A 20848-nucleotide genomic window follows, 5' to 3' on the forward strand; every position below is an offset into this window, starting at 1 on the left:
GTACAGTGGTGTAAAAAGGATAAAGAAACGGGAGGTATTAAAAATCAAGATTATGAAGTCTTTTTATTTAATCTGTCCCCCCATTCCCTTTTTTAACTTTGAGTTTGAAGATTGGAGTTTTTCATTTTGATCATCTGCATTGATTTCAGATTTCGCTGTTGGAAGACAGTTCTAACTTGTGTTCTGCTCAAGTTTGGTGATATTAATTTTTTTTATTTCAGGAGTTGTTGGGTGTGTTTTGCCACAGATGAAGATGATCGAACAGCAGAATGGGTGCGGCCTTGCAAGTGCAGAGGATCTACTAAATGGGTTCATCAAGCTTGCCTACAACGATGGGTAGATGAGAAGCAAAGGGGCAACAGTACAGCCAGAGTGGCATGTCCACAGTGCAATGCTGAATATTTAATTGTCTTTCCAAAACTAGGTAAGATAAATAAAGACAATAAATCCCCACAGTGAGCAAATGGTTAAACGTAATAATGCATAAACCAAAAAAGTTTTCATTATCTGGAACGTCATGAACAAAGTTTCAAAATGACAATGGGAAAATGAGATTTGACAATTAAAAGTAAATCTTCATTGTCATTTTTATTCAAAACCTGTAGATTTTTGCCTTGCCTCTCTGTCACCTCTACCACCCCTTCCAACCTCAGTTTCAATAAGAATTATTGAATCGTAACCTACCGTTTACATGCTTTGTGCTCTATTTGGATAATGTAAATATAACTACTCAATCAATTAATTTAAACCCAAGATATGATTTGATATTTTTAAGCCTATGTTACTATTAAATGGCAAACTACCCCAGGATGCCTCCTAATCTTTCCCAGGTGAGCAAATGGCGAATAAAAACAAAATACTGGGGGGAAAATCAGCAGTTCAAGCAGCTTTGTTAGAAAGAGAAACTGACATTTCAGGTCAAAGGCACTTCATCTGAACTGGTGCCTGCTTCATCTGAAGATAGACACAAAATGCTAAAGTAACTCAGCATCTCTGGAGAAAAGGAATAGGTGATGTTTTGGGTCGAGACCCTTCAGATTGAGAGTCAGGGGAAAGGGAAACGAGAGAGTGATGGTGATATAGTGAGAGAAAGAACAAACGGATGAAAGATATGCAAAAAAGTAACGATGATAAAGGAAACGGTCCATTGTTAGCTGTGGGTAAGGTGGTCTGCTTCATCTGTTTTGATGAAGGGGCTGCAACCTAAAACGTTCACTGTTTTTCTTCCACAGATGGTGCCTAGTCTCCAGCTTTTTCCAGCATTTTCTGTTATTTTAGGTTTCCAGCATTTCTAGTTTTATATTTCCAAAAATACCAATGTGGTTATAATGACCAAGTGAATTGCATAAGAAACAAAAGCAGGAGTAATCTATATAAATCCTCATGTTTGCTTCATCCTACAATAATTTAATTCTAGCTACCACCACCAGTGTAACCTTTGATTCCATGAGTAAAAGTATGTCACTGTTACCACTGTAATAACTCCTGGAGTTGAGAATTCCAAAGATTATCTACTCTAATTGCCTCTGTTGAAATTTGCTTGCCCATACTTTGATTCTCAAATGTTGGCACATCGTTACAGCTGATAAAGTCTCAATGCCAAAAGCCTGGGTAAGCTCCTAACCGTGGCTGCTGTCTGTGGAGTTTGTACGTTCACCCTGTGGCCGCGTGAGTTAACTGTGTGCTCCGTTTTTCTCCCACATCCCAAAGGCGTGTGGGTTGTAGGTTAAATGACCTCTAAATTGCTCCTAGTGGATGAGAAAGTGGGATAACATAGGACAAGTGTGAACAGGGACTTGGTGGACCGAATGGTCTATTTTCATGCTATATCTCTCAATCAGTCAAAAGATAAATATGAGCAGGAGGAGTTTATATTGCTCCTCTAGCCTGTTCTGCAACCTGTTAAGACCTTGACTGTAGCTGTTCCTTATCCAATTTCCCACCTATATCATGGAGGGCTTTGTATTATTAATCTCACCCATGCATATGCTGACACTGAGGATCCACAGAACTCTGAGATGGAGAATTCCAAAGAATTTTCTTACATATGGGGAAATTACCAAAGCAAATTGCAGTGACAGAAAGATATGCCTCCCAGAGTTTCTGATTCACACCAAGCATCTAGTCGGTGGCAGAAAATTATGGGGTCAACTAAATGCTGCAATTTTCAGATATGCTGTCTCTTCTGGAAGCTCTACTTCTCGACTCCCCTTTGCAGGAATTAAACCTTCCATTTTCACAACTAAAAATCAGCATGCGTTGTGGGCATGAGTTTGGCAACCTCTCCCACTGATCACCACTTTATTTGACTCTAATGCACAAACTATATAAGATATGCGGCTGGCTTTGTCCAGGATTCTTCAAAGGATATTTAATGTATCAGCTGTCATTTATCATTTCTGGGGTCTAGTGCGTGTCTTTGCTTGACGAAAATTCATCCTGGATGATTATAATAATGAAGCTAAATATTAATTTGGATAATGTTTATGTCCAAATTAAGTTTGTGATTATTTCATGTACTTTATTCTTAGATATTGGTCTGTCTGAAGAAGTCATTGTTGCTCATGTTATCTTTTTCTTAATCCATTGGTGTGATCAATGGTTTGTACTTGATTACGTGCTGCTTTTGTCTGGCAGTTAATGGCTGTTAATATTATTGTCTTGGAGCTTGCATTTTAGTGGGTAATTAATGTAGCTATTGTCAGGGCATTTTTAGTTTTGGTATACCATGCTCATTTATCATCTCTGTATATTGGTGTTCAGTTATATTTACGGCAGACCACCTCTTTGGCAATATTATCCTTCTTTGTACCAGGAGACCTTTATTGTTTTATGCTATTTAACTTGTGTTGTTATAAATACCTCTGGTGCTTGTATTTTGTGTGACAGTCTTTTATGTGGTTCTTTACAGTATAACCTCTGAAATCGCAACATTGTGCATCTAAGCAACTGGTTGTATTTTTTTAAATTAGAGATTTATCGGTCTGTTCATTAAGGAAAAGAATTGTATGTTAGGTAGAGTAATAATTATACTATCGGTCCAGTAATCCAGAAATCTGAATTAATGGCGGAGCAGATTGTAAAATAGAATCTTCTCATCCCTAAATATTCTTTGGCCTTTGTTCTATCTATCTGGTATTAGATCATCAGGCAAATCTATTTAAATCATTGTTATCCCGTAGATATTTACTGCACAGAATTATATCCAGCAGCCAATTGTTCATCTGCTAGAACAATGCAAGCTTCAAAGCTTATCCCATCATTATTTTTTCCCGAGTAGGACTTTTTCCACCCCCTCCCTCCGCCATTCTTTTGCTCAAAAAATGCAATCATTTCCAACCAACAAAACCTGTGGTTCAAGGCCTTCTATGCAATCTAATTCCTGGATATTTTCTTTATGGTTGCCGTGGTTTTTTCTTTAGTTCTATTAAAAGGTTTTTTCAGACATTATTCCAAATTTGGTTTCATCATCACTTATTGTCATTCACCAGGAGCAAAACATGTAACTTGCCCAAATTGGTCCATAATAAATTTAGAAAATATGTCAAAAGTACTGCATTCACATCCTTTCATCTGCAACCTCCACCATTTTTCAAATGATGGCCAATTTTTGAAAGGCCAGTTGTTGGAGGGTGAGACCTTCCTCAACATTTGCTACTTTTTTGTTGCAACTTTAAAAAAAAGTGATAGGTGCCTATCTTATTGAATACTTAACTTTCGAGGACCTGTTTTTCCAATTTTTATTAATAGTCACAGCCTGCAAATCATGTATTTCACTTCAGATGGTCTGCTGTTATGAGTTAGAATGCAGTTTTGTAAAGCAACCAATACCTATAGTATGAAAGGAAAGGTGTTTTTTTTTACAATCATTTATTTTTATTGTTCAAATCTACCATAATCAGTTTATGTGATGAATAATTTCAATTTCCTTCTACTTTTCATAATTATTTTTGAGGTATACTTAAAGATCAATCATATTTCCCATAAATAGCATTTTACTAACTGATTAAATGTAGATTTTTGCACTCTGCCTCCTGTGTAGTTGGTTAGCTGTGCTCCATCTGAAATGGTTAAATGTCATGAAATGAATAGCCAAAAGTATGCTTCTACAAAAATATTTTGCTTTTGTACAATAGCCAGAAAGTAGAAAGAAAAAAAGAGCTTTGCTATTGACAGCACTGTTCAAATCCATTTTGCTGTCTTTTCTCCCTTCGCATGAGGTCAGAACTGTACTTTTTGAACAATGGCAGGCACTATCATATTCAGTATAGACGTGGAGCTATCTGAAACTGCTTTGCAGTATTAGGAATTTTGCTTTTAAATATATTGATGTAAACGTTAAATATTACACATTTTTAGGATTTGGGTTGGTTGTAATTTGAAGATCATAAAACATCTTTGTTTTGGAATCTTGGAATATGCTGTTCCAAACCAGCCTGTCGGTCGGATGATTTTCAAGGTCAGAGATGTAAAGCTTTGTTCTATAAATACCTTGATTGTATCAGCTGCAGGCAAATCATTGTGACGTGTACAAGATGATTATAATAGTTTCATTAAATAATTTTTAAAAATAATGCATTTACAATTATCTACATGCTTATTTAATCAATGATGCAATGAAATGCTTTAATTATAATAGCAGGTCGTCCACTAACCAATGTTATTTAAAATGTCACGGCATTAGAGATATTTTGGAACAAAAATGATTTATAGCTCTGATATTTGAGTACCCTTTAGCCCGAATTGACTTTTATATATTGATGCGTTTGAGCTTGTGTAGCTGAATGTTATTTCAATTGTGTTCATATTTGTGTGAAGAGCTGATTCTGTTTTGCTGTTGGCTTGACTGATATTAATATATTAGGCAATCAGAAGGCCGTTGGGTTTATGCACAAGCAAAACCCAAACCCTTTGCTCAAGGCAGAGGGAAGCCAGAGTGTTTAAAACCCCTTGTGTTTCAAGTAAACCTCGTGTACACCTTACAATATATATGAATTTCCCAATTTTACCAGGCTTGCGCTTCAAGAATTAGTTATGTTGCATTCTTGACATTCCTCCTCCATTTTCACAATTACTCCTCAGCATGGACCTTGCCTTCCAACATGAGAAATTAAATCATTATTTTACACAGACTAACTATGTCCTTGCACTTACAATTGCTGCCAGATGCAGTAAACTTCATTTTAACCTCTTGGGAAAGTATGTTTGTGTACAATATAAAGATGGGTACATTTGTGATGTGTAGACTAGACCAAGTGGACCCATTGGGTCCAAACCTCTCCTGCATTGGTGCAGCACCTCCACCTCCCCATCACCACTCCCCCATCCTCTCCCCCTTCACCCCTTCCCCACTCCCCGACCCTCTCTCCCCCTACCCCCCTCTTCCCTCCCCCTCGGCCCAACCGCGGACCCGTTGCTGGGCGGGGAGTGGCCGTGTGCGGGCAAGGGGGGAACAGGAAAAAGGCACTGATGTCGGCCCCGTTTCTCATGCGGGCTGGGCGCGGAGACGAAGCGTCTCCTGCAGCTCGGCTGCAATCTGCGGTGGGGAACGTTGGCGACAGCATGGACCCGTTGCTGGGCGTGGGTGGGCGAGAGTGGATGGGGAGAATGCACTAACCTCGGCCCCATTTCTCCTGCGGGCCGGGCGTGGAGCCGAAGCCTCTCTTGCAGGGGACGGCCATCTTGTGGATCCTCTGCCGCCGCCTCTGTGGTGTGCTGCACCACGGGAGGAAGCTTAGGCGCGGGGCACGCCGGGACGGGCACCGGTCCTCCCACTGGTCCTCCCAGGGGGGGGGAGGGGGCACGGGGTGAGCATCTATTAAAGTTTATTAGGTAAATTGTTTTTAAAAAGTAACAAAAGTGGGTTTATTCAGACCATGGGGGAGTGGTGAGTAGGGTGGGCCTAAACTTGTCGTGTACCGTTTTGGCTGTGTAGCGGGAATGGTACACATATACACACAAACAAACCAAGAGTTTTAGATAGATAGATTAAAGCGGAAATATATAAATATGGGAGAGCTTTAGTTATCAGGAGCCATTGAATAGGGTAGGTCTGTTTCTCCCTGGAGCAGAGGAGGCCAAGAGGAAAAATAATAAAAATATATAAAATGATGAGAGCCTTAGGTAACCAGAGCTGTCCCCTATCGTAGAGGGTCCAAGTTAGACGACATAGGTTTCAGATAAGAGGTTTAGGGAGGAGGTTTAAAGGGCATTGGAAGGATAATCTTTTCACACAGGTGGAATCTGGAATGAGCTGCCAGAGAAGGTCATGGAGGCAGGGGCAATTACAACATTTAAGATGCATCTGGACATATATGTGAATGTGCAAGCCGTTGAAGGATATGGAATTAAAACAGGCAAATGTGATTAGTTTCGCAAGGCATGATGGTCAATATACATGTGATGGGCCAAAGGGTATTTTTGTATGCTGTACCACTGACTCTAATTAATGAAAGACATGGGTAAACTTTCGAAAATTGATTTTGGTGTGGGCAACTGAGATAAACTACTTTGGACCTCCGAATAGGAAAGTGAAAAGCAAGAAGTAGTTGTGACCTAAAGATCCATGAATTTTGATCACTAAAATGTCATAGACTGGTTAGAATGGATTACGAGGAAATAGTATATATCTATATAGTGAGGTTTGCATTTCTTGGTCAAATCATACCTTGGATGTGTTCAGTTGAAACCTTTACCAACCTTGAGGGAGACAGAACTAGCTGTATTCAAAGTAACAGGATCTCAAGTGGTAATAAAATCTAAGGTAGCCATGCTCTCTGTAATGCACCAAAAAGGGACCAATTGAGGTGTAGTTTTTGTTAACAGATTTTCACCATCTTTTATGTTTTAATCAGCTTTTATTTGCATACTGCAATAAGTGACTTCAATTGCCATGTTTTCTTGGTAGCTCTGAATATATTTTGCTCATCCAAGCCTGGTAGTTAAAAATTGGACTGGTCTTCAGTTGTAGATATTAGTGGTACGTTTACTGCCGCTGTCAGTTTCCAAATCTCTCATCAAACATTTTGTTTGTATATTATCTGTGAAGATTAGTGAAGTGTTGTATTCCTTGTTGATCCTCTTGGGTGGTTACAAGGATGAGAGGGGATCTTATAGAAACATATAAAATTCTTAAAGGATTGGACAGGCTAGATGCAGGAAAAAATGTTCCCGATGTTGGGGGAGTCCAGAACCAGGGTCACAGTTTAGGAATAAGGGGTAGGCCATTTAGGACTGAAATGAGGAAAAACGTCTTCACCCAGAGAGTTGTGAATCTGTGAAATTCTCTGCCACAGAAGGCAGTGGAGGCCAATTCACTGGATGTTTTCAAGAGAGTTAGATTTAGCTCTTAGAGCTAAAGGAATCAAAGGATATGGAGAAAAAGCAGGAACGGGGTACTGATTTTACAATGATCAGCCATGATCATATTGAATGTCGGTCGGTGCTGGCTCGAAGGGTCGAATGGCCTACTCCTGCACTATGTTTCTATGTGTAATGAATGATATAGTGTGTAGTTCTAGCCTTGGAAGTAGTGTAGTGTAGATATACCAGAATAATATTTGGACTCCAAGCTTTGAGTTAGAAATTGCATAGACTAAGATTGCATTTAGAATATTGAAGGATAACATAGTAAATAGAAACAGGATTAGGCCCTTTGAGCCAGCTCATCATTCATCAAAATCATAGCTGATCTATTACCTTGGTGCCAATTTCTTCAGTATCCCTATGTCTTTTCCCCTTAATATCCAGAAAGTTATTGGTCTCTGTTTTGAATAAACTTGATGACTAGGCTATCGTAGCCATCCAGGGTGGAGAATTCCAAAGATGCACCACCCACAGGGGAAATCTCTCACCATTTCAGGCCTCCTGTGAGGAACCAAAGATCATAGTTTTAGATTAGACGTTAGTCAAGGGGAATAGTGTAGGAAAATAACTGCAGATGCTGGTACAAATCGAAGGTATCACAAAATGCTGGAGTAACTCAGCAGGTCAGGCAGCATCTCAGGAGAGAAGGAATGGGTGACGTTTTGGGTCGTTACCCTTCTTCAGACTGATGTCAGGGGGGCCGGACAAAGAAAGGATATAGATGGAGACAGTGGGAGAAGGGGGAGGGGGGAGGGGGAAAAAAGAGAGAGACAGAGGAACTATCTAAAGTTGGAGAAGTCGATGTTCATACCGTTGGGCTGCAAGCTGCCCAAGCGAAATATGAGGTGCTGTTCCTCCAATTTCCGGTGGGCCTCACTTAGTCAAGGGGAATATTTTCTCATTGCATCTAGCCTGTCAAGTCCTGTAAAGAATTTTGTGAGCTTTTCATGAGATTACTTCTAGTTATTCTTCTAAACGCTAATTAATATAGCCCTAGTATCCTCAATCTCTTCTCGAACTGCAAGCCAGTCATTCTGGGAATGTGCTGCATTCCCTTTCAGCAAAGTATGAACTTCTTGGGTAAAGGGACTAAAACTAATATTCCAGGTATGATCTCACCAAGGCTCTACACAATTACAGGAAGACTTCCTTGCTCCTGTATTTTAATCCTCTCATTATAAAGCTGACATATTATTTGCATTCCTACTTGTTGTTGCATCTGTATATTGGCTTTCACTGATTTGTGTACAAGTGCATCCAAGTCACATTGAACATCAATGCTATTCACTCTGCATTTAAAAACAAAGTATTCTGTTTTTTTCTTTTGTGCCCTTAAGTGAATTTGTCACGTTGCATTTCATCTGCTATGTTCTCACTACACACTCAACTTGTCTATATTCTCCTGAAGCCTCTTTACATCTTCTTCCGCACTTGCAGGTGTGCCTAGTTTAATATCAGCAAACTTGGAACTTGAATATCTAGTCCCCCTGTGAAATCACAGATGTAGATTGTGTGAATAGCTGGGGCTCAAGTACTAATCGTGTGGGATCTACTAGTCGTAAATGTTAATCTGGGGCAGAAAAGGATACCATGCTGGAGTAAATCAGCAGGTCAGGCAGCATCTCTGGCGAACATGGATAGGTGACCCTTTGGGTCGAGACTCTTCTTGAGAAACTCCAGCATTTTGTGTCCTTTTGAGTACTAACCAGCATCTGCAGTTGCTTGTTTATACAAGCTGAGACGAAAATGTGTTTATCCCCACTCTGTTTTCTATGTGATAACTTAAATTCAATCCTTAGTAGGGTATTTTCCCCCTCTTTTTCTCTTCTCTCCCCTCCCGGTTGAGTACTTTAAGAGTCTTCTGAAAATCCCATTATAACATTGTAACATGTCCTATTATAACATCGTTTTTGAGACCATTGGGATTTCTTCTGGAGCAGAGGTGATCTATACAAGGACAGGTTGCACTTGAATTGAAGGGGGAGCAATATACTGGTGTGCAGGTTTTCTAGTGCCACTTGGGAGGGTTTAAACTAGACTGTCAGGGAGATGGGATCTAGTACATACCGAATGTGTAGGAAAGATCTGCAGATGTCAGTTTAAATCGAAGGTAGACACCAAATGCTGGAGTAACCATTCTTTCGCTCCAGAAATGCTGCCTGTCCCGATGAGATACTCTCGCATTTTGTGTCTACCTTAGTACAGTACTGAGGCAGCTGAGACGGTAGTACAGAAGTCACCGATGGCAACTTCAGTAGACATGATGGGCAGGCGCACGGCAGGGAACAAGAAAGACATTGGATTAAATTACATTACTTGTCAGGCCTCTAGCATGGATATTAATGAGAATGAACTCGGAACATGGATAGGTGCGTGCAACTGGGCATTATATCCTTTATGGAAACCTGGTTAATGGAGGGATAAGACTGTCAGCCTTGTGTTCCAGGGTACAGGTGCTACAGGTGAGATAGAGGTGGGAGTAAAAGAGGATGGGGAGATGGTATATTTTTAAGGAGAATAGCACAGTAATAGTCTGAGATGACATTACTGCAAGATCATCTAGTGAGCCAATAAGGGTGGAGCTGAGAAATAAAAAGGTGATGTTCACCTTGTTGGGATTGGATATTAGGCCCCATGAAAGTCAAATGGAATTAGAGAGAATATGCTGGGAGATTGTATTCAGCTGCAGGACGATTCGTGTTGAGGAATTCAACTTTCCCAATGTAGACTGGATCTGCCATAGTGCCGAAGTCTTAGATAAGGTAGATTTTCTAATGCATTCAGGACAATATTTTTTCAGCCAATATATAGTGGGAGAGGGCAAAGCTGAACTTTTAGGAAATTGGGCAGGGCAAGCAGTGACTGAAGTGTCTTGGTAATGGCGACCACAGTTCTAGTATCTTTAAAATGGTTATGGATAGGGATAGGGATGTATCACAGGTTCTAAATTGGGGTACGGCCAACTTTAGTAAAGGGCAGGAACTTACAAAAGTCGATTTAATAAGTTTTTTGTACAGCAAAGGGATACCTTGGAAAGCTGAATCCTTTTAAAAGTGTGTTAATCAGTGTTCAAGGTATGAGTGTTCCTCAAATTTGAGTGAACATTAAAATGTATGACATAGTCATCCTAGGGTGACGGAGGAACTGATGGAAATTCACATTAGGCAGGAAATGATGTTAGGTAGACTGATGGGACTGAAGGCTGATAAATCCCCAGGGCCTGCTGGTCTGCATCCCAGGGTACTTAAGGAGGTGGCTCTAGAAATTGTGGACGCATTGGTGATCATTTTCCAATGTTCTATAGATTCAGGATCAGTTCCGGTGGATTGGAGGGTAGCTAATGTTATCCCACTTTTCAAGAAAGGAGGGAGGGAGAAAACGGGATATTATAGACCAGTTAGTGTGACATCAGTGGTGGGGAAGATGCTGGAGTCAATTATAAAAGACAAAATTGCGGAGCATTTGGATAGTAATAACAGGATCGTTCCGAGTCAGCATGGATTTACGATGGGAAAATCATGCTTAACTAATCTTCTGGAATTTTTTGAGGATGTAACTAGGAAAATGGACAGGGGAGAAGGTGGATGTAGTGTACCTTGACTTTCAGAAAGCCTTCGACAAGGTCCCACATAGGAGATTAGTTGGCAAAATTAGAGCACATGGTATTGGGGGTAGGGTACTGACATGGATAGAAAATTGGTTGGCAGACAGAAAGCAAAGAGTGGGGATAAATGGGTCCCGTTCAGAATAGCAGGCAGTGACTAGTGGGGTACCGCAAGGCTCGGTGCTGGGACCGCAAGGCTCGGTGCTGGAACCGCAGCTATTTACAATATACATTAATGACTTGGATGAAGGGATTAAAAATAACATTAGCAAATTTGCAGATGACACAAAGCTGGGTGGCAGTGTGAACTGTGAGGAAGATGCTATGCGGTTGCTGGGTGACTTGGACAGGTTGTGTGAGTGGGCAAATGCATGGCAGATGCAGTTTAATGTGGATAAATGTGAGGTTATCCACTGGTGGTAAGAATAGGAAGGCAGATTATTACCTGAATGGTGTCAAGTTAGAAAAAGGGGACGTACAATGAGATCTGGGTGTCCTGGTGCATCAGTCACTGAAAGGAAGCATGCAGGTACAGCAGGCAGTGAAGAAAGCCAATGGAATGTTGGCCTTCATAACAAGAGGAGTTGAGTATAGGAGCAAAGAGGTCCTTCTGCAGTTGTACAGGGCCCTAGTGAGACTGCACCTGGAGTACTGTGTGCAGTTTTGGTCTCCAAATCATAGGAAGGATATTCTTGCTATTGAGGGCGTGCAGCGTAGGTTTACTAGGTTAATTCCCGGAATGGCGGGACTGTCGTATGTTAAGACTGGAGCGACTAGGCTTGTATACACTGGAATTTAGAAGGATGAGAGCGGATCTTATTGAAACACATAAGATTATTAAGGGATTGGACACGTTAGAGGCAGGAAACATGTTCCAATGTTGGGGGAGTCCAGAACCAGGGGCCATATTTTAAGAATAAGGGGTAGGCCATTTAGAACGGAGATGAGGAAAACCTTTTTCAGTCAGAGTTGTGAATCTGTGGAATTCTCTACCTCAGAAGGCAGTGGAGGCTAATTCTCTGGATGCTTTCAAGAGAGAGCTAGATAGAGCTCTTAAAGTTAGCGGGGTCAGGGGGTATGGGGAGAAGGCAGGAACGGGGTACTGATTGAGAATGATCAGCTATGATCACATTGAATGGTGGTGCTGGCTCGAAGTGCCGCATTGCCTACTCCTGCACCTATTGTCTATTGTCTAAAAAAGAGATATTGACTAGTGTTTGCATATTTTTCACAAATAATTTGATATATCTTTATACTTGAGGGTTTTAAAACAATGTGGCATCTGTACTCTCACTTGAGTTAAACATGAATTCAGTTCCTTGAGGCTAACACAGTTAAGACCCCCTTATAGTAATTTGTATTGTGAGCTGGCCTACACAGGAAGATTTTCGAGAGGTCGCAGCTGCTAACCAATGCCTCTGTTTGATATTTGTTTGTATCTTCTTCCTTTTGTAATGCCTGGAGTTCCCCTGGTCGCCCCTACACATTAATTTGGAATGTCCCTTCCTGTTTCCCTCTGCCTGAAGCTAGTTTTGAAGGGATGATTTCAGTTAGCAGCTTTAAATAGCTGCTCTTCTGCCAAATGAGTGATCAAGAACCAATTTCAAATTCAACTGCTGACAGTAAATAAGTGAAAAGATGAATAATTAGAAGCTTGGTTAGCAAATTCAACAAACAGGTTTTTTGATGGTGTTTTTTGATAAACAAAAAGCTAAGAATTAGATTGATGTAATAATTGAATTTGCCTCTGATAAATTGATAATGTAATTTTTAAAATCTGCAAATGCTGGTTTATACCAAAGATAGACATAAAATGCTGGAGTAATTCAGTGGGTCATCTCCAAGAGTTTCTTAAATGCCTCTATTTTATCTGCCTCCACCACCATTACTGCCAGCAACACATTCCATACGCCTATGTAAAAAAAAAAAAGTCCCGGACGTCGCATTTAAACTTTGCCCCTCTCACCTTAAAGCTATGCACTCTAGTATTTGATATTTCCATACTGTGAAAAGGGTTCTCGCCCTACCCTATTTATGCCTCTCGTGCACTTCTATCGTGTCTTCCCTCAACCTTTGCATTCTAGAGAGAACAATCCAGGTCCTCCCAACCTCCCTCTTTAGCTAATTCAGGCATCATTCTGGTCAACCTTCGCTTCACCCTTTCCAAAGCCTCCACATCTTTCCTGTAATGGGCCGACCAGAACTCTATGCATTCTTCCAAATGTGGCCTAACTAGAGTCCTATAAAACTGCATCATGACTGCCTGACTCTTATACGCGGTATCCCGGCCAATGAAGGAGTGCATACCATTAACCACCTTTACCACTCTTTTCTACTATTGTTGCTACTTTCAGGGAGTTATGGACTTGGACTCCAATATACTTCTGCACATCAATGCTGTTAAGAGCCGAAAAGCTACATAATGATTTTCTGATTCTTATACTCAATGCCGCAACCTATGAAAGCAAGCATACCACATGTCTTCTTTACCACTATCTACTTATGTTGCCACTTTCAGAGGATTATGGACGGATCCCAAGATCCTTCTGAACATCAATGCTGTTATGGGTCATGCCATTAATTGTATATTTTCCTCTTGCAGTCGACCTTCCTCACACTTGTTCAGATTAAACTCCATCTGCCATTTCTCCATCCATTTCTATCCTGCTGCATACTTTGACAACCGTCCTTACAGTTCACAACCCTAGCAATTTTGGTGTCATCTGCAAACTTACCATCCAAACCATCTTTGCTTCCAAGTCATTATGTCACAAGCAACAGAGGACCCAGCACAGCGGAGAACCTCCACTGGTCACAGATCTCTAGCCTAAAAATTGCACTCTTTCTATCGGTAAACCAGTTCTGAATCCATACGAGCAAGTCACTATTAATTCCATGTATCCTAATTTTCTGGATCTTTTTGGGGGACTTTATCAAATGTCTTACTAAAATCCACATGGTCAACATCCACTGCCCTATGCTCATTGATCACCTTCGTCACCTGCTCAGAAAAACCCGTTCACAAGATACGCCCTTCCACATACAAGGCCATGTTGTCTATCCTCCAATAGCTTCCTGACCACTGGCACTCACTGGCATACAATTCCCTGGATTCTCTCTACTTCCCTTCTTGAGCAAAGGAACAATGTTAGCTACTCTCTAGTCTTCCAGGATCTAACTAGGAAAGTTAGATCCTAGTTTCTAGGATCCTAGCAAAGATCTTTGTCAAGGCAGCCACAATCTTCTCCCTTGCCTCTCTCAATAACCTGGAATAGATCCCATCAGGCCTGGAGAGTTATTCACCTTAATGCTCTTCCAGGCCCCCTACGGCTGCCACTCTAATCACAAACTGCCCTTGCATATTAGTATTTTCCACACTTAGCTCGCTGTTCCCCATGTTCTTCTCCTTGGTGAAAACAGATACAAAGCACTTGTTTAGTAATGCACCTGCATCCCCAGATTCAAGCACAAATTCCCTCCTTGATCTTTGAGTGGTCCTACCTACTCCCTGGTTACCTTCCTGTTTTTAATTTAGGTATTAAAAAGCCTTGGGATTTCTTTAATCCGATTTATCAAAGCCATTCATGGCCCCTTTTGGCCCTTCTATTCGCTTGAGTTCTTTCCATTTTGCTTTGTATTCCTCAATGCACCGCCTAATTCCATCTTCTTAAACCTTGCATGTGCTTCTGTGTTTTTTTTGGACCAAATTTACAGTCTCTTTTGTTATCCATGGTTCCCTTTTTTACAGTCCTTATCCCTCTTCACCGGAACTTGCTGGCCATAAACTTTGATCAACCCATTCTTTTACTGCAGGCAGCCTAGATTTTGAACAAGTTGGAGAACTACATAAGGCATACAAAAGTGAATATCTGTCCACTGTCTGGAAATGGAAGCTGCTTTTACACAGGTATTCAACAGCTAACTCCTCTAGTTGGCTTTGTGTGGCAAAAAGATATATTTAACCAATTTATTCTTGGCATTGAAGACCTGGTAGACCTATTTTGTTTGGCTCATTAATACTTTCTGCTGAATGATTTTACTGAAGCCAGTAAGTACTTTGCTCTGCAGGCACATTTGGTAGAGATGTTCTGAAGACCATATTATATTTGCATGTTTGGCAGCCAATTGTCACAGCCAATCTATTACCGTTGGGACTGAATAAATCTACAGTTTAGCTAATTTGCAGGGAGTTAATGTGATGTAATTCTCGCAAAGAGCAGGATGTAATATAACGTTAATTCTCTTTTATGTAAACCAAGGAACACGTGCATAAGTTCCTTGTGGAGAGGTGACAAACCGGTTATTTCACCTGCAGTAAACACCATGGTGTTTTGAACATGCTTCCACTCATAGCATCTCTCAGCATATTTTCATTTATGGTTTGGTCAATTAATATAAAAATAATTCTTCATATAGTGCCATTACTTGAGTTAGCCCTATGTATACTGCAGAGTTTTTGCTTCCTCATGCTAGGTATATAGGCACAGATCTCAATGGTCTGCTGGTACTTTACTGTTGTTATATACGAGACCAAGTGGACCCGTTGGGGCCCAAACTACTCATGCATTGGTGCAGCACCCTCTCCTTCCGCACTCCCCCCCCCCCCCCCCCCCCTCCCTCCTGGGAGCAGCCGCCAATGGTAATGCGGGGGGGGGGGGGGGAGAGAGAGAGTCCTGTCCCGGTGCGGGGATGTTCAGCGATAGACGGCAGTGGTTCTCCCACTGTTGCTGAGCCGCTGGACTCTGGGAGGTGTGGGGAAGGCGCTGAGCCGGCAGGGGAGAGGAGGGGAGACGGGGGAGCTGAGGACAGGCCCAGGCCTCGGCCTCCACCTCCACCAACGCCTGGCCTCACTGCTGCTGCTGCCGCCTTTCCCCTTGGCCCACCTCAGGCTCGCGGTTACCCGGTTACGCCCAGGCCCAGGCTCCGGCTGCTTCCCCCGGCACCAGGCCCGGCTCTCTCGTCCCCAAGAGACAGGCGGCCGAGCCCTGCTCAACGGGCCCCAACTGCACAGGCGCAAACATGTTTGTTCTGCGCACGCGCGGATGCGGCGGCCATCTTACGTAAGTACCAGATCAACGGAGCCCCAACTGCACATGCATGTTTTTTAAAACTTTAAAATGTGAATAATTTTTCAAATATAACACCGATTTCAATGAAACTTCTTCCATAGGACCACGGGACGACGGTGAGTAAGGTGGGCCTAATATTGTTGCACTATCGTGTACCGTTTTTGGCTGTAGTTCAGGAACAAGCGAACAAACAAGTTTTAGTATATAGATTGTCTGCTCACCTGGCTGATCATGAAAATATTTCATTGCAGCTGAACCAAAGGACTCTGGTAAGAGCAAGGGCGGTGGGCTCTGTATCTGCATTAACAATGACTGGTGCACCAACCACACTGAATAGAGAGCTACTGTTCCCCAGACCTGGAGTACCTACTGCTTAAATGTAGGCTGTTCTATCTGCCTTGGGGGTTTACTGTGGTCATCGTCATGGCCGCATACATTCCCCCACAGGCTAAAGCTAACCTAGCGCTAGCACAGCTGCACTCGGCCACCAGCAAGCAGCAGGATGCCCACCCCGACGGTGCCTTCATTGTTGCCGGGGACTTTAATCAGGTCGACCTACGAGCTGCGCTCCGCAAATTCCACCAGCATGTGCAGTGCCCTACCAGGGGCTCAAACACGCTGGATAAAGTGTACACCCACGTAAAGGAAGCCTACAGAGCTCTCCCCTGCCCACCCCTGGGACAATCTGATCATCTCTCACTGTTTCTACTGCCCACATACAAACCCCTCATCCGCAAGACCAAACCTACAATGAAGACGGTCAAAATATGGCCCGAGGACGCCACCCTACAACTACAGGACTGCTTTGATCGCACCGACTGGGACCTGTTTGCACAACAGGCGACCTGCGGTTCAGAGGTAGACTTGGAGGAGTACATCCACTGTGCTCTCCTACATCAACTGCTGTGTGGATAATGTCACAGTGGACAAGGAAACAAAGATGTTCCCAAACCGGAAACCATTGATGAACAAGAAGGTACAGAATCTGTTGAGGGCACGCACCAATGCCTTTAAATCTGGTGACACTTCAGCATACAGTGTTGCCAGGTCAAACCTGAACAAAGGTATAAAAAGTCCCAAGGCACCCACAGGCAACGGGTGGAAGACCACTTCAATACCACGGACACCAGAAACGGGTGGCAGGGACATCACTGACTACAAGAGCAGCCCTGCCTGCCCCCACAGCGATGTCACACTAACCAACGAGCTTAACACCTTTGCCCGCTTCGAAACTGGCAACACCGCCTTGAGTGAAAGAACCCCAGCCAAGGCGGAGGGACTGGTCTTGCAACTGAGCACACAGGAAGTACAACACGCTCTGCAAAGGGTCAACCCACGCAAGGCTGCAGGCCCGGATGGAGTTCAAGGAAGGGTACTTAGGGACTGTGCTGAACAGTTGGCTGAGGTATTCACCAGGATCTTTAACCTGTCATTATCTCTGGCTACGGTCCCCAAGTGCCTGAAGTCGGTTACCATAGTGCCGGTGCCGAAAAAAGCAAAGATCACCAACCTGAACGACTACCGTCCAGTTGCCCTAACTCCTATAATCATGACGTGCTTTGAAAGGCTGGTCCTCTCACACATCAAATCCAGCGTCCCTGACTCACTGGACTCGCATCAATTTGCATACAGGGTAAACAGATCCACAGAGGACGCCATCTCTCTGTCTCTTCACACTGTCCTGACTCACCCGGAGAGACAGGGCACGTACGTGAGGATGCTAATCATTGACTATAGCTCTGCCTTCAACACGATCATCACCAAACCACCAGCTAGGCCTCAACTCGTCGTTATGCGACTGGATCCTGGACTTCTTGATGGAGCGACTGCAGGCAGTGAGAATGGGCCCGCACCTGTCCTCCACTATCACCCTGAGTACCGGCACACCACAGGGCTGTGTTCTGAGCCCCATGCTCTACTCCCTATTCACACACGACTGTGTTCCTGCATTCGACACCAACACCATTCTCAAGTTTGCAGACGATACAACGGTGATCGGGCTGATCACCAACGGTGATGAAACAAACTACAGAGCGGAGGTGCAGAACCTGGTGGACTGGTGCTCAGATAACAACCTGTCCCTAAACACCTCCAAGACCAAGGAGCTGATCATCAACTTCCGTAGGTCACACAACGGGGAATACGCTCCGATCTTTATCAATGGGGACAGTGTGGAGAGAATGTCAGGCTTCAGGTTTCTGGGCACTCACATTTCAGAGGACCTCACATGGTCCAATAACACTGCTGCGCTGGTCAAGAAGGTGCAGCAACGACTGTTCTACCTAAGAACACTGAAAATGTCTGGTCTGCCCCAACAGCTGCTGACGACCTTCTACCGCTGCACCATAGAGAGCATCCTATGCATGGCATCCCTGTGTGGTACCTCAGCTGCACGGAGGCAGAGAGGAGAGCTCGTCAGCGGGTAGTCCATAGAGCTCAGAAGACTATTGGAACACAGCTACCAGCCTTGGACGGCATCTACAACATGCGATACCTCAGAAAAGCCACCAGCATCCACAAAGACTCCTTACACCCCTGCAATAGTCTGTTCGAACTTCTACCATCGGGCAGACGCGACAAGGCCTTCTACACCCGCACCTCCAGACTCGGGAACAGCTTCATCCCCAGGGCCATAGCTGCTATGAACCGGTCCTGCTGAGCCAGATGGTCACATCGCACAGTGAACCGGCACAGATCTACTTGCATTTTATTCTGTTTTAAAACTTTCTAATTTCGTTTCACTGGGTTGTCTAAATTTATACTGATTAGCTAATTAATTTATTGCATCGTATGGAAGACGCATTCCCAATCTCGCTGTACCCCTGTACAATGACAATAAAGATATATTGTATTGTATTTACCCAAAGCCACATGATTGCCAAAATGTGTCATTGAATTCACCAGATAAACTTATATTATTCACTGCTTCAATATCCATTACATTGATGTTATTTCTCTTGGGTGGGATGATAGCAGCATTGTAAAGAACAAGTACCAGGTTTTCATAGAAATGTAATTCTTAATTATTTCAAATTGAACATGGAGGTAATTTTATTTTTTTTGCAATTAAAGCTAGTGAGTGCATGTTTTTAAATAGATCTGTTTTTTCTAATACTGTTTGCTACAGTTGCTCTAACTTCTAATTCCCATCAATGAAAACAAGGTGTACATCCTAAATTCTTGAGCAACATAACATAAGAGAAACCTGTTATGACAAAATTACCATTGCTCTAGGAAGGTGCAGTTTTTAATACTTGGAGTATTTTTCTGTAATAATGGAAATAAAATCGAGTATGAAACATAAATTTAAAACTGTTTGAAAATTAGAATATCTTGGCATTCTAATCAGAATTTCTAATTTTGTTGCATTGTTCATCAATTGTTAATCAAAAAGATTGGCCAAGCATTGCAATGGCCTTTTGATGCCTCTTGCTTTTCTAGAAAAACAGTGTTAATGGTTGATCATTAAAGCTGAACCAAAGATATTTACCCAAAGCCACATGATTGCCAAAAAGTGTCGTTGAATTAACCAGAGAAACTTATATTATTCACTGCTTCAATATCCATTGCATTGATGTCATTTCTAATGGGTAGGATGATTGCAGCGTTGTAAAGAACAAGTACCAGGTTTGGCAACTCATTTTATGTAAAGAGCTAGCAAATCATGAGTTGTTTTACTCCAGGATGTGTCTACTACCTAAAAACACTTTAGAAAGAAATTAGCTTTATTTGTTTTCACCACAAAATGAGATGTCCTGCTGTCTGCTGCAAGGAGATTGGCAGTTATTATGTAGCATTAGCAGGTGAGTCTAGTGATAGAAAAGATTAGAACCATGAAGATTTATTTTCAGCTTGTCAGCAGACCTGCTGCATTCCTGAAGTAGATTTGGGGCTGTGTTTGGGAGAGAGGATCACTTTCCACACTTTGACTGCAGTACAAATTTCACTTCAGCAACCATCACACCTGGGCAAGATGTTGGGTTTCTATGATATTTCTGGCTCCTGTGTTTTCCTTGATTTTTATCCGTGACCTCTTTCATCTGCCGTGCCTTTATTCTTGGCTGAAGGATGAGATGTTGATTGTTCATCTCTGGTGTGTGTACATAACACATTTGCATTGTTTTGCAAATTAAAGAATGCAGACCCTTATTGAAGCTGAAAGTCTTCTTGGTTATGCCATTTGTATAACATGTTTGGAACTTTAGCCATCTTTTTCTCAGCCAAATTCCTGCATTAAGATATTTGTGCAGAGTGGAATGGTATCAATTACAGTATGTCAGCATGTCCTCGTCAATAAAAAAAAATAGGCCATCGGGAGGCCACATGATGATGTTGGCTGAACTATCTTAAAGGGATGTATTTATGTTCAGTGCTTTTGAAGTTGTATTATTTTGTCGGATATTCTGATATTTTGGGGGTCTTGATGTTCAATCGTGTTTTTCTGACCTCATATGTTCGCTGCATCTTTTTTTTTCCCCCAAAGAAGAAGAAATTCTATTTTATTCTTAAAATTAACCAACCAACTCCATGAAATATTATACTGAAATTTCAATTATTACTTGTGGATCCTGAAACAACACCTTCAATGTGATTTAATTGGATTTCCTGATCATTGGAATTGTTTAATTTTATTTCAAAATGTACTGTAAGTTAATATTTAAACATTTTAGTTGACATTATAATTGCAACAAATCCTTCGAAGAACAAAGCAACAATTAATTAATGAATTAGTTTCAGGGTGACCTGCATTATAAACTACCATACTCCACCTGTCATTTTGAAGCAGCAGTTCATTTTAGAGATACATCAC

At 42.1% G+C, this 20848-nt stretch overlaps 1 protein-coding gene across 1 annotated transcript in view; it reads left to right on the forward strand.

Moving 5' to 3' along the window:
- Positions 1-20848, forward strand: part of marchf5 (membrane-associated ring finger (C3HC4) 5) — a 66016-nt gene that overhangs the window by 12802 nt on the left and 32366 nt on the right. Inside the window, exon 2 of the mRNA XM_078413718.1 lies at positions 222-424. Coding sequence (XP_078269844.1) covers positions 222-424 — 203 coding nt within the window. The remainder of the gene's footprint in view (positions 1-221; positions 425-20848) is intronic.

The sequence above is a fragment of the Rhinoraja longicauda genome, chromosome 16 (genome assembly GCF_053455715.1).
Source record: "Rhinoraja longicauda isolate Sanriku21f chromosome 16, sRhiLon1.1, whole genome shotgun sequence".
Lineage (NCBI taxonomy): Eukaryota > Metazoa > Chordata > Chondrichthyes > Rajiformes > Arhynchobatidae > Rhinoraja > Rhinoraja longicauda.